This window comes from Scyliorhinus canicula, chromosome 13 (genome assembly GCF_902713615.1).
Source record: "Scyliorhinus canicula chromosome 13, sScyCan1.1, whole genome shotgun sequence".
Taxonomy (NCBI): Eukaryota; Metazoa; Chordata; class Chondrichthyes; order Carcharhiniformes; family Scyliorhinidae; genus Scyliorhinus; species Scyliorhinus canicula.
The window spans coordinates 34,985,008-35,003,638 of NC_052158.1; the positions used below are offsets into that span (position 1 = coordinate 34,985,008).

The following is an 18,631-nucleotide window of genomic DNA, read 5'->3' on the forward strand; positions in this document are numbered from 1 at the left end:
GCACCCTCGCTTCACACACCCTCACTTCACACACCCTCACTTCACACACCCTCGCTTCACGCACCCTCACTTCACACACACCCTCGCTTCACACACCCTCACTTCATGCACCCTCACCACATAACCTCACTTCACACACCCTCACTTCACGCACCCTTGCTTCACACACCCTCACTTCACGCACCCTCGCTTCACACACCCTCACTTAACACACACCCTCGTTTCACACACCCTCGTGTCACACACCCTCGTTTCACACACCCTCACTTCACACACCCTCACTTCACACACCCTCACTTCACACACCCTCACTTCACACACCCTCACTTCACACACCCTCACTTCACACACCCTCACTTCACGCACCCTCACTTCATGCACCCTCGCTTCACACACCCTCACTTCACACACCCTCACTTCACGCACCCGCAATTCACGCACCCTCGCTTCACACACCCTCACTTAACACACACCCTCGCTTCACACCCTCGCTTCACGCACCCTCGCTTCACGCACCCTCGCTTCACGCACCCTCGCTTCATGCACCCTCACTTCACGCACCCTCGCTTTACCTGCCCTCACAATTCTGCCCGTGGGCAATGGTTAACAAAATGTTTCAAGGGCCGTACTCAGAACCCAGAAGGGCCTCCTGTGCCTCCCCCCCCCCCCTCCCCCCCCGCCTACAGTGTGCAGTGTGCCCACCACTGACACCATAGAGGTGCTGGAACAATTCAAATGTAAGGGTTGGGGGAAAAGTGCCACCACTTGGGGGAAATCAGAATAAAAAAACACCGTTAAATTTTGGGAAGGAGAGTGAGTGAAGAAAGGAGCCCCCCCCCCCCCCGCCCTCTCCACAACACATTGTATCTATACATAAACAGGCCATTCGGCCCTACAGTCCACACCTCCTCCCAATCCTACTCCAATCTCACATGTCCGGTTACTTTCTCCCTCACATATTTACCTGACTCATACAGGAACCGCAGCATTTCCAGGAGGGCGGCTCGCTGGGGGGGCAATTAGGGATGGGCAATATATGGTGCTCTATGAAGTCCCGAAAGACGGGTTGTTAGGTGAATTGGACATTCTCAATTCTCCCTCTGTGTACTCGAACAGACGCCGGAATGTGACCACTAGGGGCTTTTCACAGTAACTTCCCTGCAGTGTTAATCATAGAATATACAGTGCAGAAGGAGGCCATTCAGCCCCTCGAGTCTGCACCGGCTTTTGGAAAGAGCACCCTACCCAAGCCCACACTTCCACCCTATCCCCATAACCCAGTAACTCCACCTAACACGAAGGGCAATTTTGGACACGAGGGGCAATTTATCATGGCCAATCCACCTAACCTGCACATCTTTGGACTGTGGGAGGAAACTGGAGCACCCGGAGGAAATCCACGCACACACGGGGAGAACGTGCAGACTCCGCACAGACAGTGACCCAAGCCGGGAGTCGATCCTGGGACTCTGGAGCTGTGAAGCAATTGTGCTAACCACTATGCTACCGTGTGCCCATAATGTAAGCTACTTGTGACACTAATAAAGATTATTATTGTTGTTTTGAAAAGCAATCGCTCGAGGTAAACACAGAGAGGTTTGAGACAACTACTTGGGGAGTGATGGGTAAAGAATCCAGAGGCACAGCAAATGATACAGACACAATCTGTGGATCTTACTGCCTGGTAACTGGTTACGCGTCGGGGCTGTTTTTATTGTGATTGGTTTGCACGACGTTGCGTTTGTCCAGATCAGGAAGTTTGTTGAGAAGTTTACATGTTCAAGAGCTTGTTCAGCATGAGCGCCGTGGGGTTCTTTCGTCCACCTTCGGGTAAGGTTTCCCTTAGCTTCAACCCCAACGTGTGTGTGTATTGTTTGAGGGGATGTTGCTGTTGACATGCAACCAGTAACAGCGACCTCGGAGCGATAGTGAGAGTGGGGCAGGCAGGCAGACAGAGCGAGACTGAGAAACTGACGTGCTCCACACAGCCTCGGCCATTTCATCAATAACAGGAAACCACGGTAGCTCTCTACCTCTCTCACGGTAGCTCTCTACCTCTCTCACGGTAGCACAGTCTGGGATACAATGTAATTGACTGCATCGTGCATGAGTGTAATTGACTGCAAGCTGTCCCAGCCAACATTGACTTGTGCTGGGAGCATATGGGGATAACAGGACTGCCTCAAAAGCTTTTTTAAAAATAAAACAATCTTCGGCTGCGGCTGGCACGGGTTTTGTAAAGACCTGTTAAGACCGGAAGAAATAGAAGCTGGTGGAGGCCATTCGGCCCCTCCAGCCTGCTATCCCATTCGGTAAATTCAGCATCGGCTGCCCTGATTGTGGCCTCAACTCCCTTTTGGTCACGGGCGGGCACTGTGGCACAATGAGTGGCATGATGGTTAGCACTGCTGCCTCGCACCACCTGGGACCCGGGTTCGATTCCGGCCTCGGGTGACTGTGTGGAGTTTATACGTTCCCCCCGTGTCTCTGTGGGTTTCCTCCGGGTGCTCCGGTTTCCTCCCACAGTCCAAAGATGTGCAAGATGGGCAAGTTTGACCACGCTAAAATTGCCCTTGGTGTCCCAAACGTTAGATGGAGTTGCTGCGGGGGAGTGGGCCGAGGTAGGATGCTCTTTCGGCGGGTTGGTGCAGACCCGATGGGCCAAATGACCTCCTTCTGCACCGTAGGGATTCTATGATTCTGACGGTCACCCCATAAGCTTTGATTTCCCCTTTTGTCAATGGAAAATCTACGGAACTCAGCCTTGAATTTATTCTGTGACTGGGCAGCCTCTCTCTGGGGAGAGAATTCCAAATATTAACACCCCCCCCCATGAGAGAAGAAATTCCTCCTCATCTCCGCCTTGAATGGGAGATTCCTTATTTGTAATCCTGCCCTCCCTTAGTTCTAAATTCTCCACCCACCACCCCATTTAGGGGTAACAGCCTCTCAGCATCCTACATGTCTTGATAAGATCACTTCTCATTCTTTTAAACTCTAATGAGTACAGGTCCACCCTTCCCTTGTCAGGCAAACCATTCATCCCAGGGATCATCCTTGAACACCTTCCAAAAGTATCAATTTCCTTAATTACGAAGACCAAAGTGGTCCTTGGGCGGTCTTGTGGTGCAGTGGGATAGCGTCCTGCCTCTCTGAGCTGGAAGCTCCGGGTAGTCCCACCCCGAGGACTCAATGGCTAAAGGAAGGTTCATAACGCGGTCAAACAGGTTGAGTGTGTCAACCTGCAACAATCCTTCCAAACATGCCAATGGTTGGCGGCAAGGGAGTGAGGGGCTCCTAGCCAGCCATGCTTGATGTTGAGTGGCGCCCCCTCAATCTCGAAGACTCTGGCGACAGACCTGTTCTAGGAATAACTAGCGATGTAGACGGATGAAAGTCTACCTTGGTTCATCACAAGGTGCAGTCTCGCCAATGCCCTGTGTGGTTGTAGCAAGACCTACTGACTTTTATTATCCCAGCACACTTTTCAATGAAGGCCATCATTCCATTTGCCTTCATAACGAATTGCTGTACATACATGCTAACGTTTTGTGATTCATGCACCAGGACGTCCGGATCCCTCTGTGCCCCAGCATACTACAGTCTTCATTTAAATATTATTCTTATTATTATTCTTCCGAGCAGAGTGGACATCCTCAATACTACAATCCCCAGACAGACCAATAATCTGTATAAAGAGATATGAGTTCCTCACTGGACAACATTCAAGATAACATGATGAGATGTTTGCATTTTAAGCCTTTTCTGTAACTCGCACACTAAAATCAATATACACTAAACAGTACTTATTAGGCAACTAATATACTAATTACCAAAAAAATGATTTCTCAGTAACTTCTTAACATAGCCAATAACCCCATGGTTTGTTCATACATTACACCATACTCTCATTGAAACATAGTCTTGTATGGAAAGCCCAAGGCTCCTCTGGTTCTAAGATCTGTTCTCTTGTCCTCGCCACGGTGAATCTTCCAATGTCCTTTTAAACTGTTGCTCTCTTTTAATGGTTATAAATATGGCGATTAATAAGGGCACCTTTCTTAATCTTAATTATGAATGTGCTTTCAGAGTCGCCAGGTATCTCTTGATACCGCCACAAGGTTCAACCGAACACCGATCAAAAAGCCAATACACCAGTTAGTTAGTTCAAAGTCAATACTACTTTATTTACACACAGTATGATTTACTCATGTACAATAACACTACAGGCTAAACTATGTCTATCACTAACACCTATACTTAACTTTGGGTGCCCACTTAAGTCAGAGGAACAGTGGCCATTGTGCGGATGCGAGGCTGTTGGGTTCGAAGCAGTAGCAGGAGTATAGCTCTGGTCGTCCGTCTGGTAGCGAGCATTGAGCTTGAACTTGCTTCTGGTGGTGCAGGTGGAGGGGTCTCTCCAGTTGAAAGCCGATTCCAAGAGAGTGAACACATGGCGGGGGTTCCTTCTTATACTCGGGGGGCTTCGCGCACTTTTAGGTGGGCCTTAAACTTGGTCCCAATCAATTGGGCAGCTTCTCGATCACCGCCATTGATCTGAGCCAATAAAGGGGTGGGTGCCTTGATGGCTGGGCGTGTCCTAAGTGGCCGTTGGCCTTGCTTTGTGTGCATCTTCTTGCTGAGGTAGTGGCGCCAGAATGTCTGGGACGGTATCGGCTACCTGAGCACTAGTCGTTTGTTCATCGGAGATGGGCCATCAATGTGCAAATCGGCTAAGAGTTTCGGTTCTGTTTGCAGTCTGTCTTCTAAATGCACATTCAGGCTCTGTGCCTGCTTGCTACTTTGCATTGTCCATTTTTCCCTGTATGCTCTGCGAGTGTCCATTTTATATGCTGGAAGTGGCCATCCCAGATGGCTACAAAACAAAAGTCCCTTCACGCGACTCCCATTGCGAATAATCTAATGGACTTCCAGTGGCAAGGTACTCTCTGGTGATTTTCTTCCCAATCCTCGTTTCTTCGGATGGCAAGCCAGTCCTTTTCCTCTGCCTGGTAGTGCTGTACCTCTGGTGGGTCTTCACCTCTCCAGGTCTCTCACTCTGACTGAGACTCCTGCGTTTTCAAAGGAACAACTGTCCTTTGTGAGTGATTGAGTTGAAAGTTGCTCCTTATCTTCAATAATTTTTAACCTGGGCTCCTCTCCGCATGACAGCCAGATCACACGCACTTGTTACCTTTGGCCATATTCCTCCTTGCCAAACTGCTTAATTTCATCTTGAACCAAAGGAGGCAGTTTGAAACATTACTTATTATACTTCACTTCACATGCCAAATCTTTGCTCACTCATTTTATCTGTCTACATCGCTTTGCAGATATTGTATCCTCACAATTTGCTTTCTTAACTGTCTTTGTATCATCAGCAGATCTGGCTACAATTCAGTCAGTCCCTTCATCCAATTCATTAACCCTTTAGTTCATAGTTGAATTTCAAATTTCAGGATTTTCAATGTTCAATGCAGAAAATAGTGTCAGCATCTGTAACACCTGGAAGGTATGTAATAGATGTGTTTTAAATAGAACTGTGTTTTTACCAAGACAAGCAACCAGGAAATTTAACCCATAAATAATTGAGACCCCAGCAGTGATGCTTTTGGCAGTCCGCGAGCTACCGTTTGGTAAGCTGCAAATGAGTTGATGCCAACTCTCCCAGTTGGATAGCCAAACCCTATCCACACTAATATATCTGTTTTATATATCATCTGTTTTGTGATGTTCTTAGAAAGAGAACGGGGATGTTTAAGGTTCATGCTTGCGAGGGCTGATGGGACCTCTGATTAATGCCACTCCCAGAAGACGGTACCTCCGATGGTTTGCACTCCCTCGGTACGGGTCTGGGAATGTTACCCGGGCCATTGTGCTCCAGGCCCTCGAATGGAACTCAAACCCACAGCCTTCGGATATTCATAGAATCAGAGAATTTATAGTGCAGAAGGAGGCCATTCAGCCCATCGAGTCTGAAATGGCCCTTGGAAAGAGCACCCCACTTAAGCCCACGCTATTCCTGTAACCCCACTCCTTTGTAGACACCTAGGGGTATATCCCCATATCCCCGTAACTCAGTAACCCCACCGAACGGCGCTGCTACCTACAGGGCCATGGTTGGCATCTGGACTGGGCAGTGTCAGTGTGCATGCCTTCAGATGGCGTCAGTGACACACTCTCACTACCCCTACCCCCTCAATTCAGGAAGGCAGCTCACTTTCCCCCTCCCCCACTTCACATAGGTCACGTCAGCGTAGAGCAGAACCCCAAACCATCCTATCCCAATGGGCAACCAGTTTTCCAATCAAGGTCATGTCCTGAATTCTTGCACGCGATCTGGGTGTCGCTGGCTGGGCCACAGCATTTCTCGCCCACCCTTAACTCCCTTCAACCGAGCTGCTTGCTCGGCCATTTCAGAGGGGCAATTAAGAACCAACCGCATCGCTGTGTGGGTCTAGAGTCCCATGTAGGCCAGACTAGGTAAGGATGGCAGATTTCCTTCCCTGAAGGACATTAGCGAACCAGGTGGGTTGTTACAACAATCGACAATGGTTTCTTGGTCATCATTAGACTTTTAATTCCAGTTTTGTATTGATTTCAACTTCTGCCATCTATCATGGAAGGATTTGAATGTGGGTCCCTGGAGCATTACCCGGGTTCTCTGGATTACTGGTCCAGTTACAATACCATTACGTCCCGGCCTCCCCTCTGAGAACACAGCTTGTTAAATATATATATAATATTTATATATTTATATTTTTTCTTTCATTGGAATGTGGGGCGTTGCTGACTGGTCTGGCACTTGTTGCTCATCCCTAATTGCCCTTGAACATAGTGTCTCACTCAGCCGTTTGAGAGAGGGGTAGTCCAGAGTCAAGCACATTTCTGTGGGTCTGCAGTTACATGTAGGCCAGACAGGGATAAGGGCAGCAGATTTCCCAACTGGGTTTTTGACAACAATCGATGCTAAATTACTGAGACCGGCTTTATAATTCCAGATTTATTTGTTGAATTTAAATTGCACCAGCTGCCGTGATAGGATTTAATAATAATAATGGCTTATTATCACAAGTGGGCTTCAATGAAGTTACCGTGGAAAACCCCTCGTCGCCACATTCCGACGCCTGTTCGGGAATTGAACCTGCGCTGCTGGCCTTGTTCTGCATTGCAAGCCAGCGGTTTAGCCCAGTGAGCCCGTCCCCCAGAGTGTTAGCTTGGGGAGCCTCTGGATTACTGACCCGGTAATCTCGGTATTTTGTGTGTGTGAGCTCAGGTTCTGCGAGTCACGTGACGTCTATTATCAGCTGGATAGTGTCAATCTTCATGTTTTTACAGGGCGATTGTATCCCTCTGGAGTCTCCAGCTGGTCCAATCACGTGTGGGAGGTCTTGGCGGTGGGAGTAATCGCTGCCAGCGTGATCTCGTGGATAGCCTATCGGCAAAGTAAGTACGGAAGCCAGGGCAGGTGGTGGTAAAGGGTGGTGGGGTGTGTGTCGAATTACACCGGCAGTTAAGATGAAGTAGGATTCCCACACAAACAGCTGGGTACGGTTGGAAAAAGGAAAAATGACTCACGTTTACACAGCATTTTTCTCAACTTCAACACCTCTCCAAATACCGAAGCCAATGAAATACACTGGATGCACCGTCGTAACATAGGAGACACAGCAACCCATCTGTGCACAGAAAGTTCCCACAAACAGCAGTGTGATAACGGCGAGAAAATTAGTTTTTCGCAATATTTGATCTTTTTTCAATTTATTCATGGGATGTGGGTGCTGCTGTATAGGCCCAGCATTTACTGTCCATCCCTAGAGTACCCAATTATTTTTTTTGCCAATTAAGGGGCAATTTAGCATGGCCAATCCACCTAACCTGCACATCTTTGGGTTGTGGGGGTGAAACACACGCAGACACGGGGAGAATGTGCAAACTCCACGCGGACAGTGACCGAGGGCTGGGATTTGAACCCGGGTCCTCAGCGCCTCAGTGCTAACCACTGTGCTACGTGCCGCCCTGATTGTCCATCCCTAACTGCCCCTCCAGAAGGTGGTGGCGATCTGTCCTCTTGAACCGCTGCAAGCCCTGAGGTGCAGGTATACCCACTGTACTGATCGGGAGGGAGCTCCAGGATTTGACCCAGCGACAGTGAAGGAGCGGTGGGTGAGTCAGCGGAGAACTTCCAGGTGGTGGGGTTCCCATGTATCTACTGCCCTTGTCCTTATAGGTGGTAGCGGTCGTGGGCTTGGAAGGTGTTGCCTAAGGAGCCTTGGTGAGTTTCTGCAGTGCATCTTGTAGATGGTACACACGGCTGACAATTGTGTAACGGTGTGGAAGGAGTCAATGTTTGTGGAAGGGGTGCCAATCAAGTGGGCTGCTTTGTCCTGGATGGTATCGAGCTTCTTGAGCGTTGTTAGGGCTGCACTCATCCAGGCAAGTGGGGAGTATTCCATCACACTCCTGATGGTGGACAGGAGGTGAGTTTCTAGTCACAGAATTCCTAACCTCTGACCTGCCCTTGTAAGCCATTTATATGGTTGAGGGATAAATATTGGTCGGGTTATCAGGCAGGGTTTGCCAGTCTCTCTGTGAAGTAGTGGCTGTCAGATCCACCTGTCAGAGAGGGTAGACAGCACTTCGGTTTGATGTCTCAACAGAAAGACAGCACCCCACCCCCTCCCCCAACAGTGCAGCACTGGGCAGGTTAAGGGAAAATCAGGTTGTTCCTCTGACTCTTGGTGCTGAGCCTGTTGGGATATTTTCTAGACCTTTTGATTCTGTAACTTAAACTTCCAACAGTGCAGAAGGTGGCCATTCAGCCCATCAGGCCTGCACTGACCGTCTGTAAGAGCACCCCATCGAGGTCCACTCCCCCGCCCTGTCTCTGTAACCTCGCCTAACCTCCGCAACTTTGGCCAATATGGGGCAATTTAGCATGGCCAATCCACCCAATCTGCGCATCTTTGGACTGTGGAGGAAACCGGAGCACCTGGAGGAAACCCACGCAGACACGGGGAGAACGTGTAAAATTCACACAGTCACCCGAGGCCAGAATTGAACCCGGGTCCCTGGAGCTGTGAGGCAGCAGTGCTAACCACTGTGCCAACTTACCGACCCATTCATTTGCACAGCGTAACTGAGTAATGCACGTGGTGACAGGGAGTGAGCGACATATCCTGAAATTATGGCTTGGGTTTCACCCCCAGAACCCAAAGATGTGCAGGGGAGGTGGATTGACCACGCTAAATTGCCCTCTAATTGGAAAAGATTAATTGGGTACTCTAAATTTATATAAATAAAAACAACAGCTGCACCAGATGCGGCGCCTTGTCTCTTTGCTGTGTATGGGAGCCTACTGTGCACCAATTGGCGGCTCTCTCCTGCGTTACCATGGTGATTAGGCCGCATGAATACTCCCACAAAGGGCTGGAAGGGGAAGTTGGGAAAGGGGCTTTGGAAGTGCCAGCCTGTCGTTGGCCGCAGCACCGACAATCTCTCTCCCTCCACAAGATGTCCTCCAGAAGGCAGCATGGGAGCATTGTGGATAGCACAATTGCTTCACAGCTCCAGGGTCCCAGGTTCGATTCCGGCTTGGGTCACTGTCTGTGCGGAGTCTGCACATCCTCCCCGTGTGTGCGTGGGTTTCCTCCGGGTGCTCCAGTTTCCAGCCACAGTCCAAAGATGTGCGGGTTAGGTGGATTGGCCATGATAAATTGCCCTTAGTGTCCAAAATTGCCCTTGGTGTTGGGTGGGGTTACTGGGTTACGGGGATAGGGTGGAGGTGTTGACCTTGGGTAGGGTGCTCTTTCCAAGAGCTGGTGCAGACTCGATGGACCAAATGGCCTCCTTCTGCACTGTAAATTCTATGATAACTATGAAGATGAGGAAATCTGCCTGTCCTTCCCTGGTCTGGCCAACATGCGACTCCAGACCCCACACAGCGACTAACCCTCTCTGAAATGGCCAAGAGAACGAGGCACCCCAACTCTGCCAGCAAAGGCCACGTGAAAAAATACGTGAAGCTGTTGAGGCTGGTGGCGAGGGAGGGAGGGAATCAATTGAAAATTTATAAATTTTGACTTCCAGTTGCGGCTATGCGGAGCTAAGCCACACATTCGGCAGCTCCTGCTATTTAGGGACTTTTGGGCCGTTTCGAGGGCCCCAAACGGAGCTGTTTCTACGCATCCCGGTGGGGGAAGGTGCCTGGAAGAACTTGCCCCACACTATATGGTGCTCACCTGGAGTGGGAAGAAGAAAAAGGCTGCAGTAACTCCCCCAAAAAAACGGGGGAAGAAAAACAAAATGGCGGCCGGCACTCCTGCTATTTAGGGACTTTTGGGCCGTTTTGAGGGCCCCAAACGGCGCTGTTTCTACACATCCTAGTGGGGGAAGGTGCCTGGAAGAACTTGCCCCACATTATCTGGTGAAAAAGGCTGCAGTAACGCCCCCAAAAAAACGGGTGAAAAAAAAACAAAATGGCGGCCGGCGCTCCCGCTATTTAAGGGCTTTTGGGCCGTTTTGAGGGCCCCAAACAGTGCTGTTGCTACATATCCCGGTGGGGGAAGGTGCCTGGAAGAACTTGCCCCACACTATATGGTGAAAAAGGCTGCAGAAACGCCCCAAAAAAAACGTGGGAAGAAAAACAAAATGGCGGCCGGCGCAACACCCGAGGACTGGTGGAAGTGGGCGCAGGAGCAACAGGCCTCGCTCCTACGTTGTTTTGCTGAGCTGAAGGCTGAGCTGCTGGACTCCATGAATGCAACTGCGACCAAGCTGCTTGGGACCCAGGCGGCACAGGAGGAGTCTATTCGGGAGTTGCAGCGGCAGGCCGTTGAAAGAGAGGAGGAGGCCGTGATCCTCGTTGGGAAAGTGGAGTTGCACGAGGCACTTCATAAAAAGTGGCAGGACCGCTTGGAGGAGCTGGACGTTCGCACGAGGCGAAAGAATCTGAGGATCCTGGGCCTGGCGGAGGGGCTGGAGGGGTCGGATCTCCCGGCGTATGTGACCACGTTGTTGAGCTCGTTGATGGGAGCAGGGTCCTTCCATTTGCCCCTGGAGCTCGAGGGAGCGCACAGAGTGATGGCCAGGAGGCCCAAGGCAGATGAGCCCCCGAGGGCGGTGCTGGTGCGGTTCCACCGATTCAGTGACCGGGAGTGTGTGCTGCGCTGGGCCAAGAAAGAGAGGAGCAGTAAATGGGAGAATTCGGTAGTGAGGATCTACCAGGACTGGAGTGCGGAAGTGGCTAAGCGGCGGGCCAGGTTCAACCGGACGAAGGCGGTGCTTCATGCTAAGCAGGTCAGGTTTGGAATGCTGCAGCCTGCGCGCCTGTGGGTGACATACAAGGACCGGCACCACTACTTCGAGTTCCCGGAGGAGGCGTGGGCCTTTGTACAGGCGGAGAAGCTGGACTTGAACTAGGGCCTGGGAACATACGTTGGCCAGCGTTGTTTCCGCTGTGGCTGTTTTGTTCCAACTGTTTCAACTTTTTCAACTTCGAAATGTGTGTTATGTATGCTGGTTTTCTTTTTGCTCTGTTTACGGGTGGGTTTGTCTGTTGGGTATGGTTGTGGGGTAGGTGGGGAGTGTTGGGGGTTTGTGTTCTATATGTTCTCTTCTGTACGGGGCTGGGGATTGAGGGGAAACTGGATTTTGGGGAACTGCGTCAGAAGGGTGGGGTGTGGCAGTATGAAAGCGCGGGCTTTCCTCTGGTTTCCCGCGCTGCGGGGCAAGGGGGTGGAGCTTGCGATGGGGGAAGGGCCTCTACGGGTCTTTTTTCCTGCGCTGCAATAATGCCAAGGAGGTGTGGCAAGAGGGGGATGACCCCAAGCCGGGAGGGGATAGGTTTTGGCGGGAGCTGCCGGGGTCAGCAGAAGTCAGCTGACTCACGGAAGTACCATGGAGGGTGCGTCGCGGCTAGGAGGGGTCCTAGCCTGGGGGGGGGAGGGGGGTGGGGGGGGATACCGGGTTGCTGCTGGAATGACTAGGAAGGAGCCGATGAGGGCCGGGGGGGAAGAGGAGAGGCGCTATCGCCATGGGGAACGGGTCGAGCGGGGTATGCTGGCCTGGGGCGAACATCTGCCAAGCTATGGCTAGTCGGCAGGGGAGGGGGGCGGGTTGCCCTCTGATCCGGCTGATTACCTGGAACGTGAGGGGGCTGAACGGGCCGGTTAAGAGAACCAGGGTGGTCTCCCATCTAAGGGGGTTGAAGGCGGACGTGGCTATGCTCCAGGAGACCCACCTGAAGGTGGCGGACCAAGTCCGTCTGAGGAAGGGGTGGGTGGGGCAGGTTTATCATTCAGGATTGGACACAAAGAACCGGGGGGTGGCGATTCTAGTGGGGAAGAGGGTGGCGTTTGAGGCGGCTGAGGTGGTGTCGGACAAGGAGGGCAGATATATCATGGTGAGGGGTAGGCTGCAGGGAGAGAAGGTGGTGCTGGTGAACGTATATGCCCCGAATTGGGATGATGCTGGCTTCATGAGGCGCTTGTTGGGCCGCGTCCCGGACCTGGAGGCAGGGGGCCTGATCATGGGGGGAGATTTTAACACAGTGCTGGATCCCACACTGGACCGGTCCAGTTCAAGGACGGGTAGGAGACCGGCGGCGGCCAAAGTGCTGAGGGGATACATGGACCAGATGGGAGGGGTGGATCCCTGGAGGTTTGGGAGACCGAGAGCGCGGGAGTATTCCTTTTTCTCTCACGTCCATAGGGTTTATTCCCGGATAGACTTTTTTGTCCTGAGCAGGGGGTTGATCCCGAGGGTGCAGGATGCCGAGTATTCGGCCATAGCGATTTCAGACCATGCCCCGCACTGGATTGATCTGGAGATGGGGGAGGCACGGGACCAGCGCCCGCTCTGGCGCCTGGATGTGGGGATGCTGGCGGAGGAGGAGGTGTGTAAGAGGGTTCGGAGAAGCATTGAGGGGTATCTGGTTACCAATGATACGGGGGAGGTCCAGGTGGGGATGGTCTGGGAGGCTCTGAAAGCAGTGATCCGGGGGGAGCTGATCTCCATCCGGGCCCACAGGGAAAGGAGGGAGAGGAAGGAGAGGGAGAGACTGGTGGGAGAGCTTCTGGAGGTGGACAGGAGATATGCGGAGGCACCGGAGGAAGGGTTGCTGGGAGAACGGCGCAGGTTGCAGGCCAATTTTGACTTGTTGACCACCAGAAAGGCGGAGACACAGTGGAGGAGGGCGCAGGGTGCGGTATATGAGTATGGAGAGAAGGCGAGCAGGATGTTGGCGCATCAGCTCCGTAGGCGAGATGCGGCTAGGGAAATTGGGGGAGTGAAGGATGGGGGTGGAAATGTAGTGCAGAAGGGGACAGAAGTAAACGGGGTCTTTAGGGACTTTTACGAGGGATTGTACCGGTCGGAACCTCCGAGGGGGAGAGAGGGGATGGAGAGCTTCATGAACAGGCTATGTTTCCCAAGGGTTCAAGAGAGGCTGGTTGAGGGGCTGGGGGCGCCGATAGAGTTGGAGGAGCTAGTCAGGGGGATCGGGCAAATGCAGTCAGGTAAGGCCCCGGGGCCGGACGGGTTCCCGGCAGAATTTTACAAAATATATGCGGACCTGGTGGGTCCCCTGCTGGTGCGAACTTTCAATGAGGCGTGGGAGGGGGGGGCTTTGCCCCCGACGATGTCGCGGGCACTGATCTCTTTGATCCTAAAACGGGATAAGGACCCCTTGCAGTGCGGATCATATAGGCCTATTTCACTCCTTAACGTAGACGCTAAGTTGCTGGCGAAGATCCTGGCTACCAGGATAGAGGATTGTGTGCCAGAGGTAATTCATGAAGATCAGACAGGGTTTGTCAAGGGGCGGCAGCTCAACACGAATGTGCGGAGACTGCTCAATGTTATCATGATGCCGGCAGTGGAGGGGGAGGCGGAGATAGTGGTGGCGCTGGATGCAGAGAAGGCGTTTGATAGAGTTGAGTGGGGGTACCTATGGGAGGTGCTGGAGAGGTTTGGATTTGGGGAGGGATTCATCAAATGGGTGAGGCTGCTTTACGCGGCGCCGATGGCGAGTGTAGTCACAAATGGAAGGAGATCGGAGTATTTTAGGCTTTATCGTGGGACCAGGCAGGGGTGTCCCCTGTCCCCCCTGCTCTTTGCACTGGCGATTGAACCGCTGGCCATGGCGTTGAGGGAGTCAGGGAAGTGGAGGGGTCTGGTGCGGGGGGGGGAGGAGCACCGGGTATCGCTGTATGCAGACGACCTGCTGTTATATGTGGCGGACCCAGAGGGGGGAATGCCGGGGGTGATGGAACTGTTAGCGGAATTTGGGGGCTTCTCGGGCTATAAGCTGAACTTAGGAAAGAGCGAGGTATTTGTAGTGCACCCGGGAGATCAGGAGGAGGGAATTGGGAGGCTCCCCTTCAGGAGGGCAGTGAAGAGTTTCAGGTACCTGGGGGTGCAGGTGGCCAGGAGTTGGGGGGCTCTTCATAAGCTTAACTTCACCAGACTAGTGGAACAGATGGAGGAGGAATTTAAAAGGTGGGACATGGTGCCGCTATCGCTGGCGGGCAGAGTGCAATCCGTCAAAATGACGGTTCTCCCGAGGTTCTTGTTCCTCTTCCAGTGCTTGCCCATCTTTATCCCTAGGGCCTTTTTTAAAAGGGTGACCAGCAGCATCATGGGATTTGTTTGGGCGCATGGCACCCCGAGGGTGAAGAGGGTCTTCTTGGAGCGGAGTAGGGATGGGGGGGGGCTGGCGTTGCCCAACCTCTCGGGGTATTACTGGGCGGCCAACGTGTCGATGGTGCGTAAGTGGGTGATGGAGGAGGAGGGGGCAGCATGGAAACGGATGGAGAGAGCGTCCTGTGGGGATACAAGCCTGGGGGCCCTGGTAACGGCGCCGTGGCCGCTCCCTCCCACGAGGTATACCACGAGTCCGGTGGTGGCGGCTACCCTCAAGATTTGGGGGCAGTGGAGGCGACATAGGGGAGAAGTGGGGGGCTCGATGGAGGCTCCGTTAAGGGGGAACCATAGGTTCGTCCCGGGGAACATGGATGGGGGATTTCGGGGATGGTATAGAGCGGGCATTAGACAGCTGAAGGACCTGTTTATCGACGGAAGGTTTGCGAGCCTGGGGGAGTTGGAAGAGAAATTTGGGCTCCCGCCGGGAAACATGTTTAGATATCTGCAGGTAAAGGCATTTGCTAGACGGCAGGTGGAGGGATTCCCTGCGCTCCCCGCGAAGGGGGTGAGTGACAGGGTGCTCTCGGGGGTCTGGGTCGGGGAGGGGAAGATATCCGATATCTACAAGCTTATGCAGGAGAAGGAAGAGGCGTCAGTAGAGGAGCTGAAAACGAAGTGGGAGGGGGAACTGGGGGAACAGATCGAAGACGGGACATGGGCTGATGCCCTGGAGAGGGTAAATTCTTCCTCCTCGTGTGCGCGGCTTAGCCTCATCCAATTCAAGGTGCTGCATAGGGCCCACATGACTGGGACGAGGATGAATAGGTTCTTTGGGGGTGAAGATAGGTGTGCCAGGTGCTCGGGGAGTCCAGCGAACCATGCCCATATGTTCTGGGCATGCCCGGCATTGGAGGAGTTCTGGAAGGGGGTGGCGAGGACGGTGTCAAGGGTGGTGGGATCCAGGGTCAAGCCAGGATGGGGACTCGCGATCTTTGGGGTTGGGGTAGAGCCGGGAGTGCAGGAGGCGAAAGAGGCCGGTGTGCTGGCCTTTGCGTCCCTAGTAGCCCGGCGAAGGATTTTGCTACAGTGGAAGGACGCGAGGCCCCCAAGCGTGGAGACCTGGATCAATGACATGGCTGGTTTTATTAAGCTTGAGAAGGTTAAATTCGCCCTGAGCGGATCGGTGCAAGGGTTCTTTAAACGGTGGCAACCTTTCCTCGACTTTCTGGCTCAACGATAGGGTACTGGGACAGTAGCAGCAGCAACCCGGGGGGGGGGGGGGGGGGGGGGGGGACGTTGATTATGTTAGCTTATTTTATTTAAATTTGATTTATCTAATTTTAATTTATGGTTAAGTTCTCTTGTTTGGGGGGGGGTGGGGGAATGTGATACATGTGATGTTACGGTATGGGGGGAATTGTGGGTGTTATGGGGCTGTTAGTTGCATATTACTGCTTTTTGCTATACTTTTTGTTATATTTTCTGTAAAAAATTCCAATAAAAAAATTAAAAAAAAAAAAAAAAAAAAGAAAATTTATAAATTTGAGATTGGTAGATTATTCCACGGCGTTTGGTGCCAAGGTGGGTGGATGGAGTTAAAATGCAGATCAGCCACAGGCTTCTCATTTAATGGGGATAGGCTCGAGGGGCCGAATGGCCTCCTCGCGATCCTGTGTTCCATTCCAAATGTGATCATCAACTCAGGGAATGAAGTTTTTGTCTCTTTACCTGAGGAAAAATACACTTGCTATAATGGAACTATAACGGAGGTTCACCAATTCCTGGGATGGATGGTTTGTCTAATGGGGAGATTAAATAGATGGGCCTTTATTCTCTGGGGGTTTTAGAAGAATGAGAGACACTTCATTCAAACAGACAGAATTCTTACAGCGTTCGCTAGGGTGGGTACAGGAAGGATGTTTCTCCCTGGCTGGGGGTGTGTGGAGTGGGAGGAGTCGCGAACCTTCATGTCCAAAAAGTAAGGTAGGGTTACTGGGTTACGGGTGTGGGCTTCAGTGGGGTGCTAATTCCAAGGGCCGGTGCAGACTTGTTGGGCTGAATGGCCTCCATCTGCATTGTGAATTCTATGACTATATGTTTCTCACATCACTTTTACTAATTTTGTCAACTATTTTGAATCTGTGCCCTTTAATAATAATCGCTTATTGTCACAAGTAGGCTTCAATGAAGTTACTGTGAAAAACCGCTAGTCGCCACTTTCCGGCACCTGTTCGGGGAGGCCGGTACGGGAATTGAACCCACGCTGCTGGCCTTGTTCTGCATTACAAGCCAGCTGTTTAGCCCAGTGTGCTAAACCAGCCCCATGTAGCTCTTTAGCTCTCTTCAGCGGGAACAATATCTCTCTATTCACTATGTCCATACCCCTCCGGAAGTGTCGAAACAGAAGATCCGCCAGTACTGGAGGGGGGGAATCTCCAGAATCTCCAGTGATCTCCGTCGAACGGGTGGAATGGGCTCAAAAGGCTGAATGGCCTACTCCTGCTCATAGTTCTTATGCTCAATCGGTGCACCTGCCCCCAACTCCAAAATAAAAATCATCGTTTTCCAAAACGGCGGATGACTGGAATCTGAAATATATAAAGAGAAACTCCTGGAGGTCAGGGAGTCTGATAGCATCTGCAGTGAGAGAAACAGAGTTAATGTAGCAGCTCGGTGACCTGTCTTTAAAACTGGGAGAGATGTGTTGTTAGGAGGGGGCGGCAGTGAGGGGCGAGGGGGTTGTGGCGGCTGGAATGGGAACACAAAGGGAAGGCCAGGAGGGAGGAATGGAGTGGAAGACTGGAGACACCAAACGGATGGCACAGTCAGACAGGGTGGCGAAGAAGACATAGGGAACGCTCGTCTTCATTAGCCGGGGCACAGTACTTAGGAGCAGGGAGATCTTGGTACAGCTTTATGAAATGTTGGATCGGCCACAGATGGAATATTGTGCCCAGTTCCGGTCACCACACCGTCGGAAGGATGTGATTGCACTGGAGAGGGTGCAGAGGAGACTCACCAGAATGTTACCTGGGATGGAAAGATTCAACTATGAGGAGAGACTGGATAGGTTGGGTCTGTTTCCCCTGGAGGCTGAGGAGGGTGGGGGGAGGGGGAAATCTGATTGAGGTATACAAAATTAGAAGAGGCATAGATAGAGTAGATTGTGAGAATCTTTTCCCCATGGTAGAGGTGTCTGAAGACCAGAGGTCAGAGGTGAAGAGGAAGTGGTTTAGACGGGACCTGAAGAAACAATTTTCACCCAGAGGGTGGTGGGAATATGGAGCGTGCTGCCTCAGGGGGTGGTGGGAATATGGAGCGTGCTGCCTCAGGGGGTGGTGGGAATATGGAGCGTGCTGCCTCAGGGGGTGGTGGGAATATGGAGCGTGCTGCCTCAGGGGGTGGTGGGAATATGGAGCGTGCTGCCTCAGGGGGTGGTGGGAATATGGAGCGTGCTGCCTCAGGAGGTGGTGGGAATATGGAGCGTGCTGCCTCAGGGGGTGGTGGGAATATGGAGCGTGCTGCCTCAGGGGGTGGTGGGAATATGGAGCGTGCTGCCTCAGGGGGGTGGTGGGAATATGGAGCGTGCTGCCTCAGGGGGTGGTGGGAATATGGAGCGTGCTGCCTCAGGGGGTGGTGGGAATATGGAGCGTGCTGCCTCAGGGGGTGGTGGGAATATGGAGCGTGCTGCCTCAGGAGGTGGTGGGAATATGGAGCGTGCTGCCTCAGGGGGTGGTGGGAATATGGAGCGTGCTGCCTCAGGGGGTGGTGGGAATATGGAGCGTGCTGCCTCAGGGGGTGGTGGGAATATGGAGCGTGCTGCCTCAGGGGGTGGTGGGAATATGGAGCGTGCTGCCTCAGGGGGTGGTGGGAATATGGAGCGTGCTGCCTCAGGGGGTGGTGGGAATATGGAGCGTGCTGCCTCAGGGGGTGGTGGGAATATGGAGCGTGCTGCCTCAGGGGGTGGTGGGAATATGGAGCGTGCTGC

At 52.4% G+C, this 18,631-nt stretch overlaps 1 protein-coding gene across 1 annotated transcript in view; it reads left to right on the plus strand.

Moving 5' to 3' along the window:
* The first annotated feature begins 1,753 nt into the window (after positions 1-1,753).
* Positions 1,754-18,631, plus strand: part of LOC119976548 (hemicentin-1-like) — a 40,540-nt gene continuing 23,662 nt past the window's right edge. The window contains 2 exon segments of the mRNA XM_038817121.1: positions 1,754-1,830; positions 7,339-7,446. Coding sequence (XP_038673049.1) covers positions 1,797-1,830; positions 7,339-7,446 — 142 coding nt within the window. The 5' untranslated portion in view covers positions 1,754-1,796.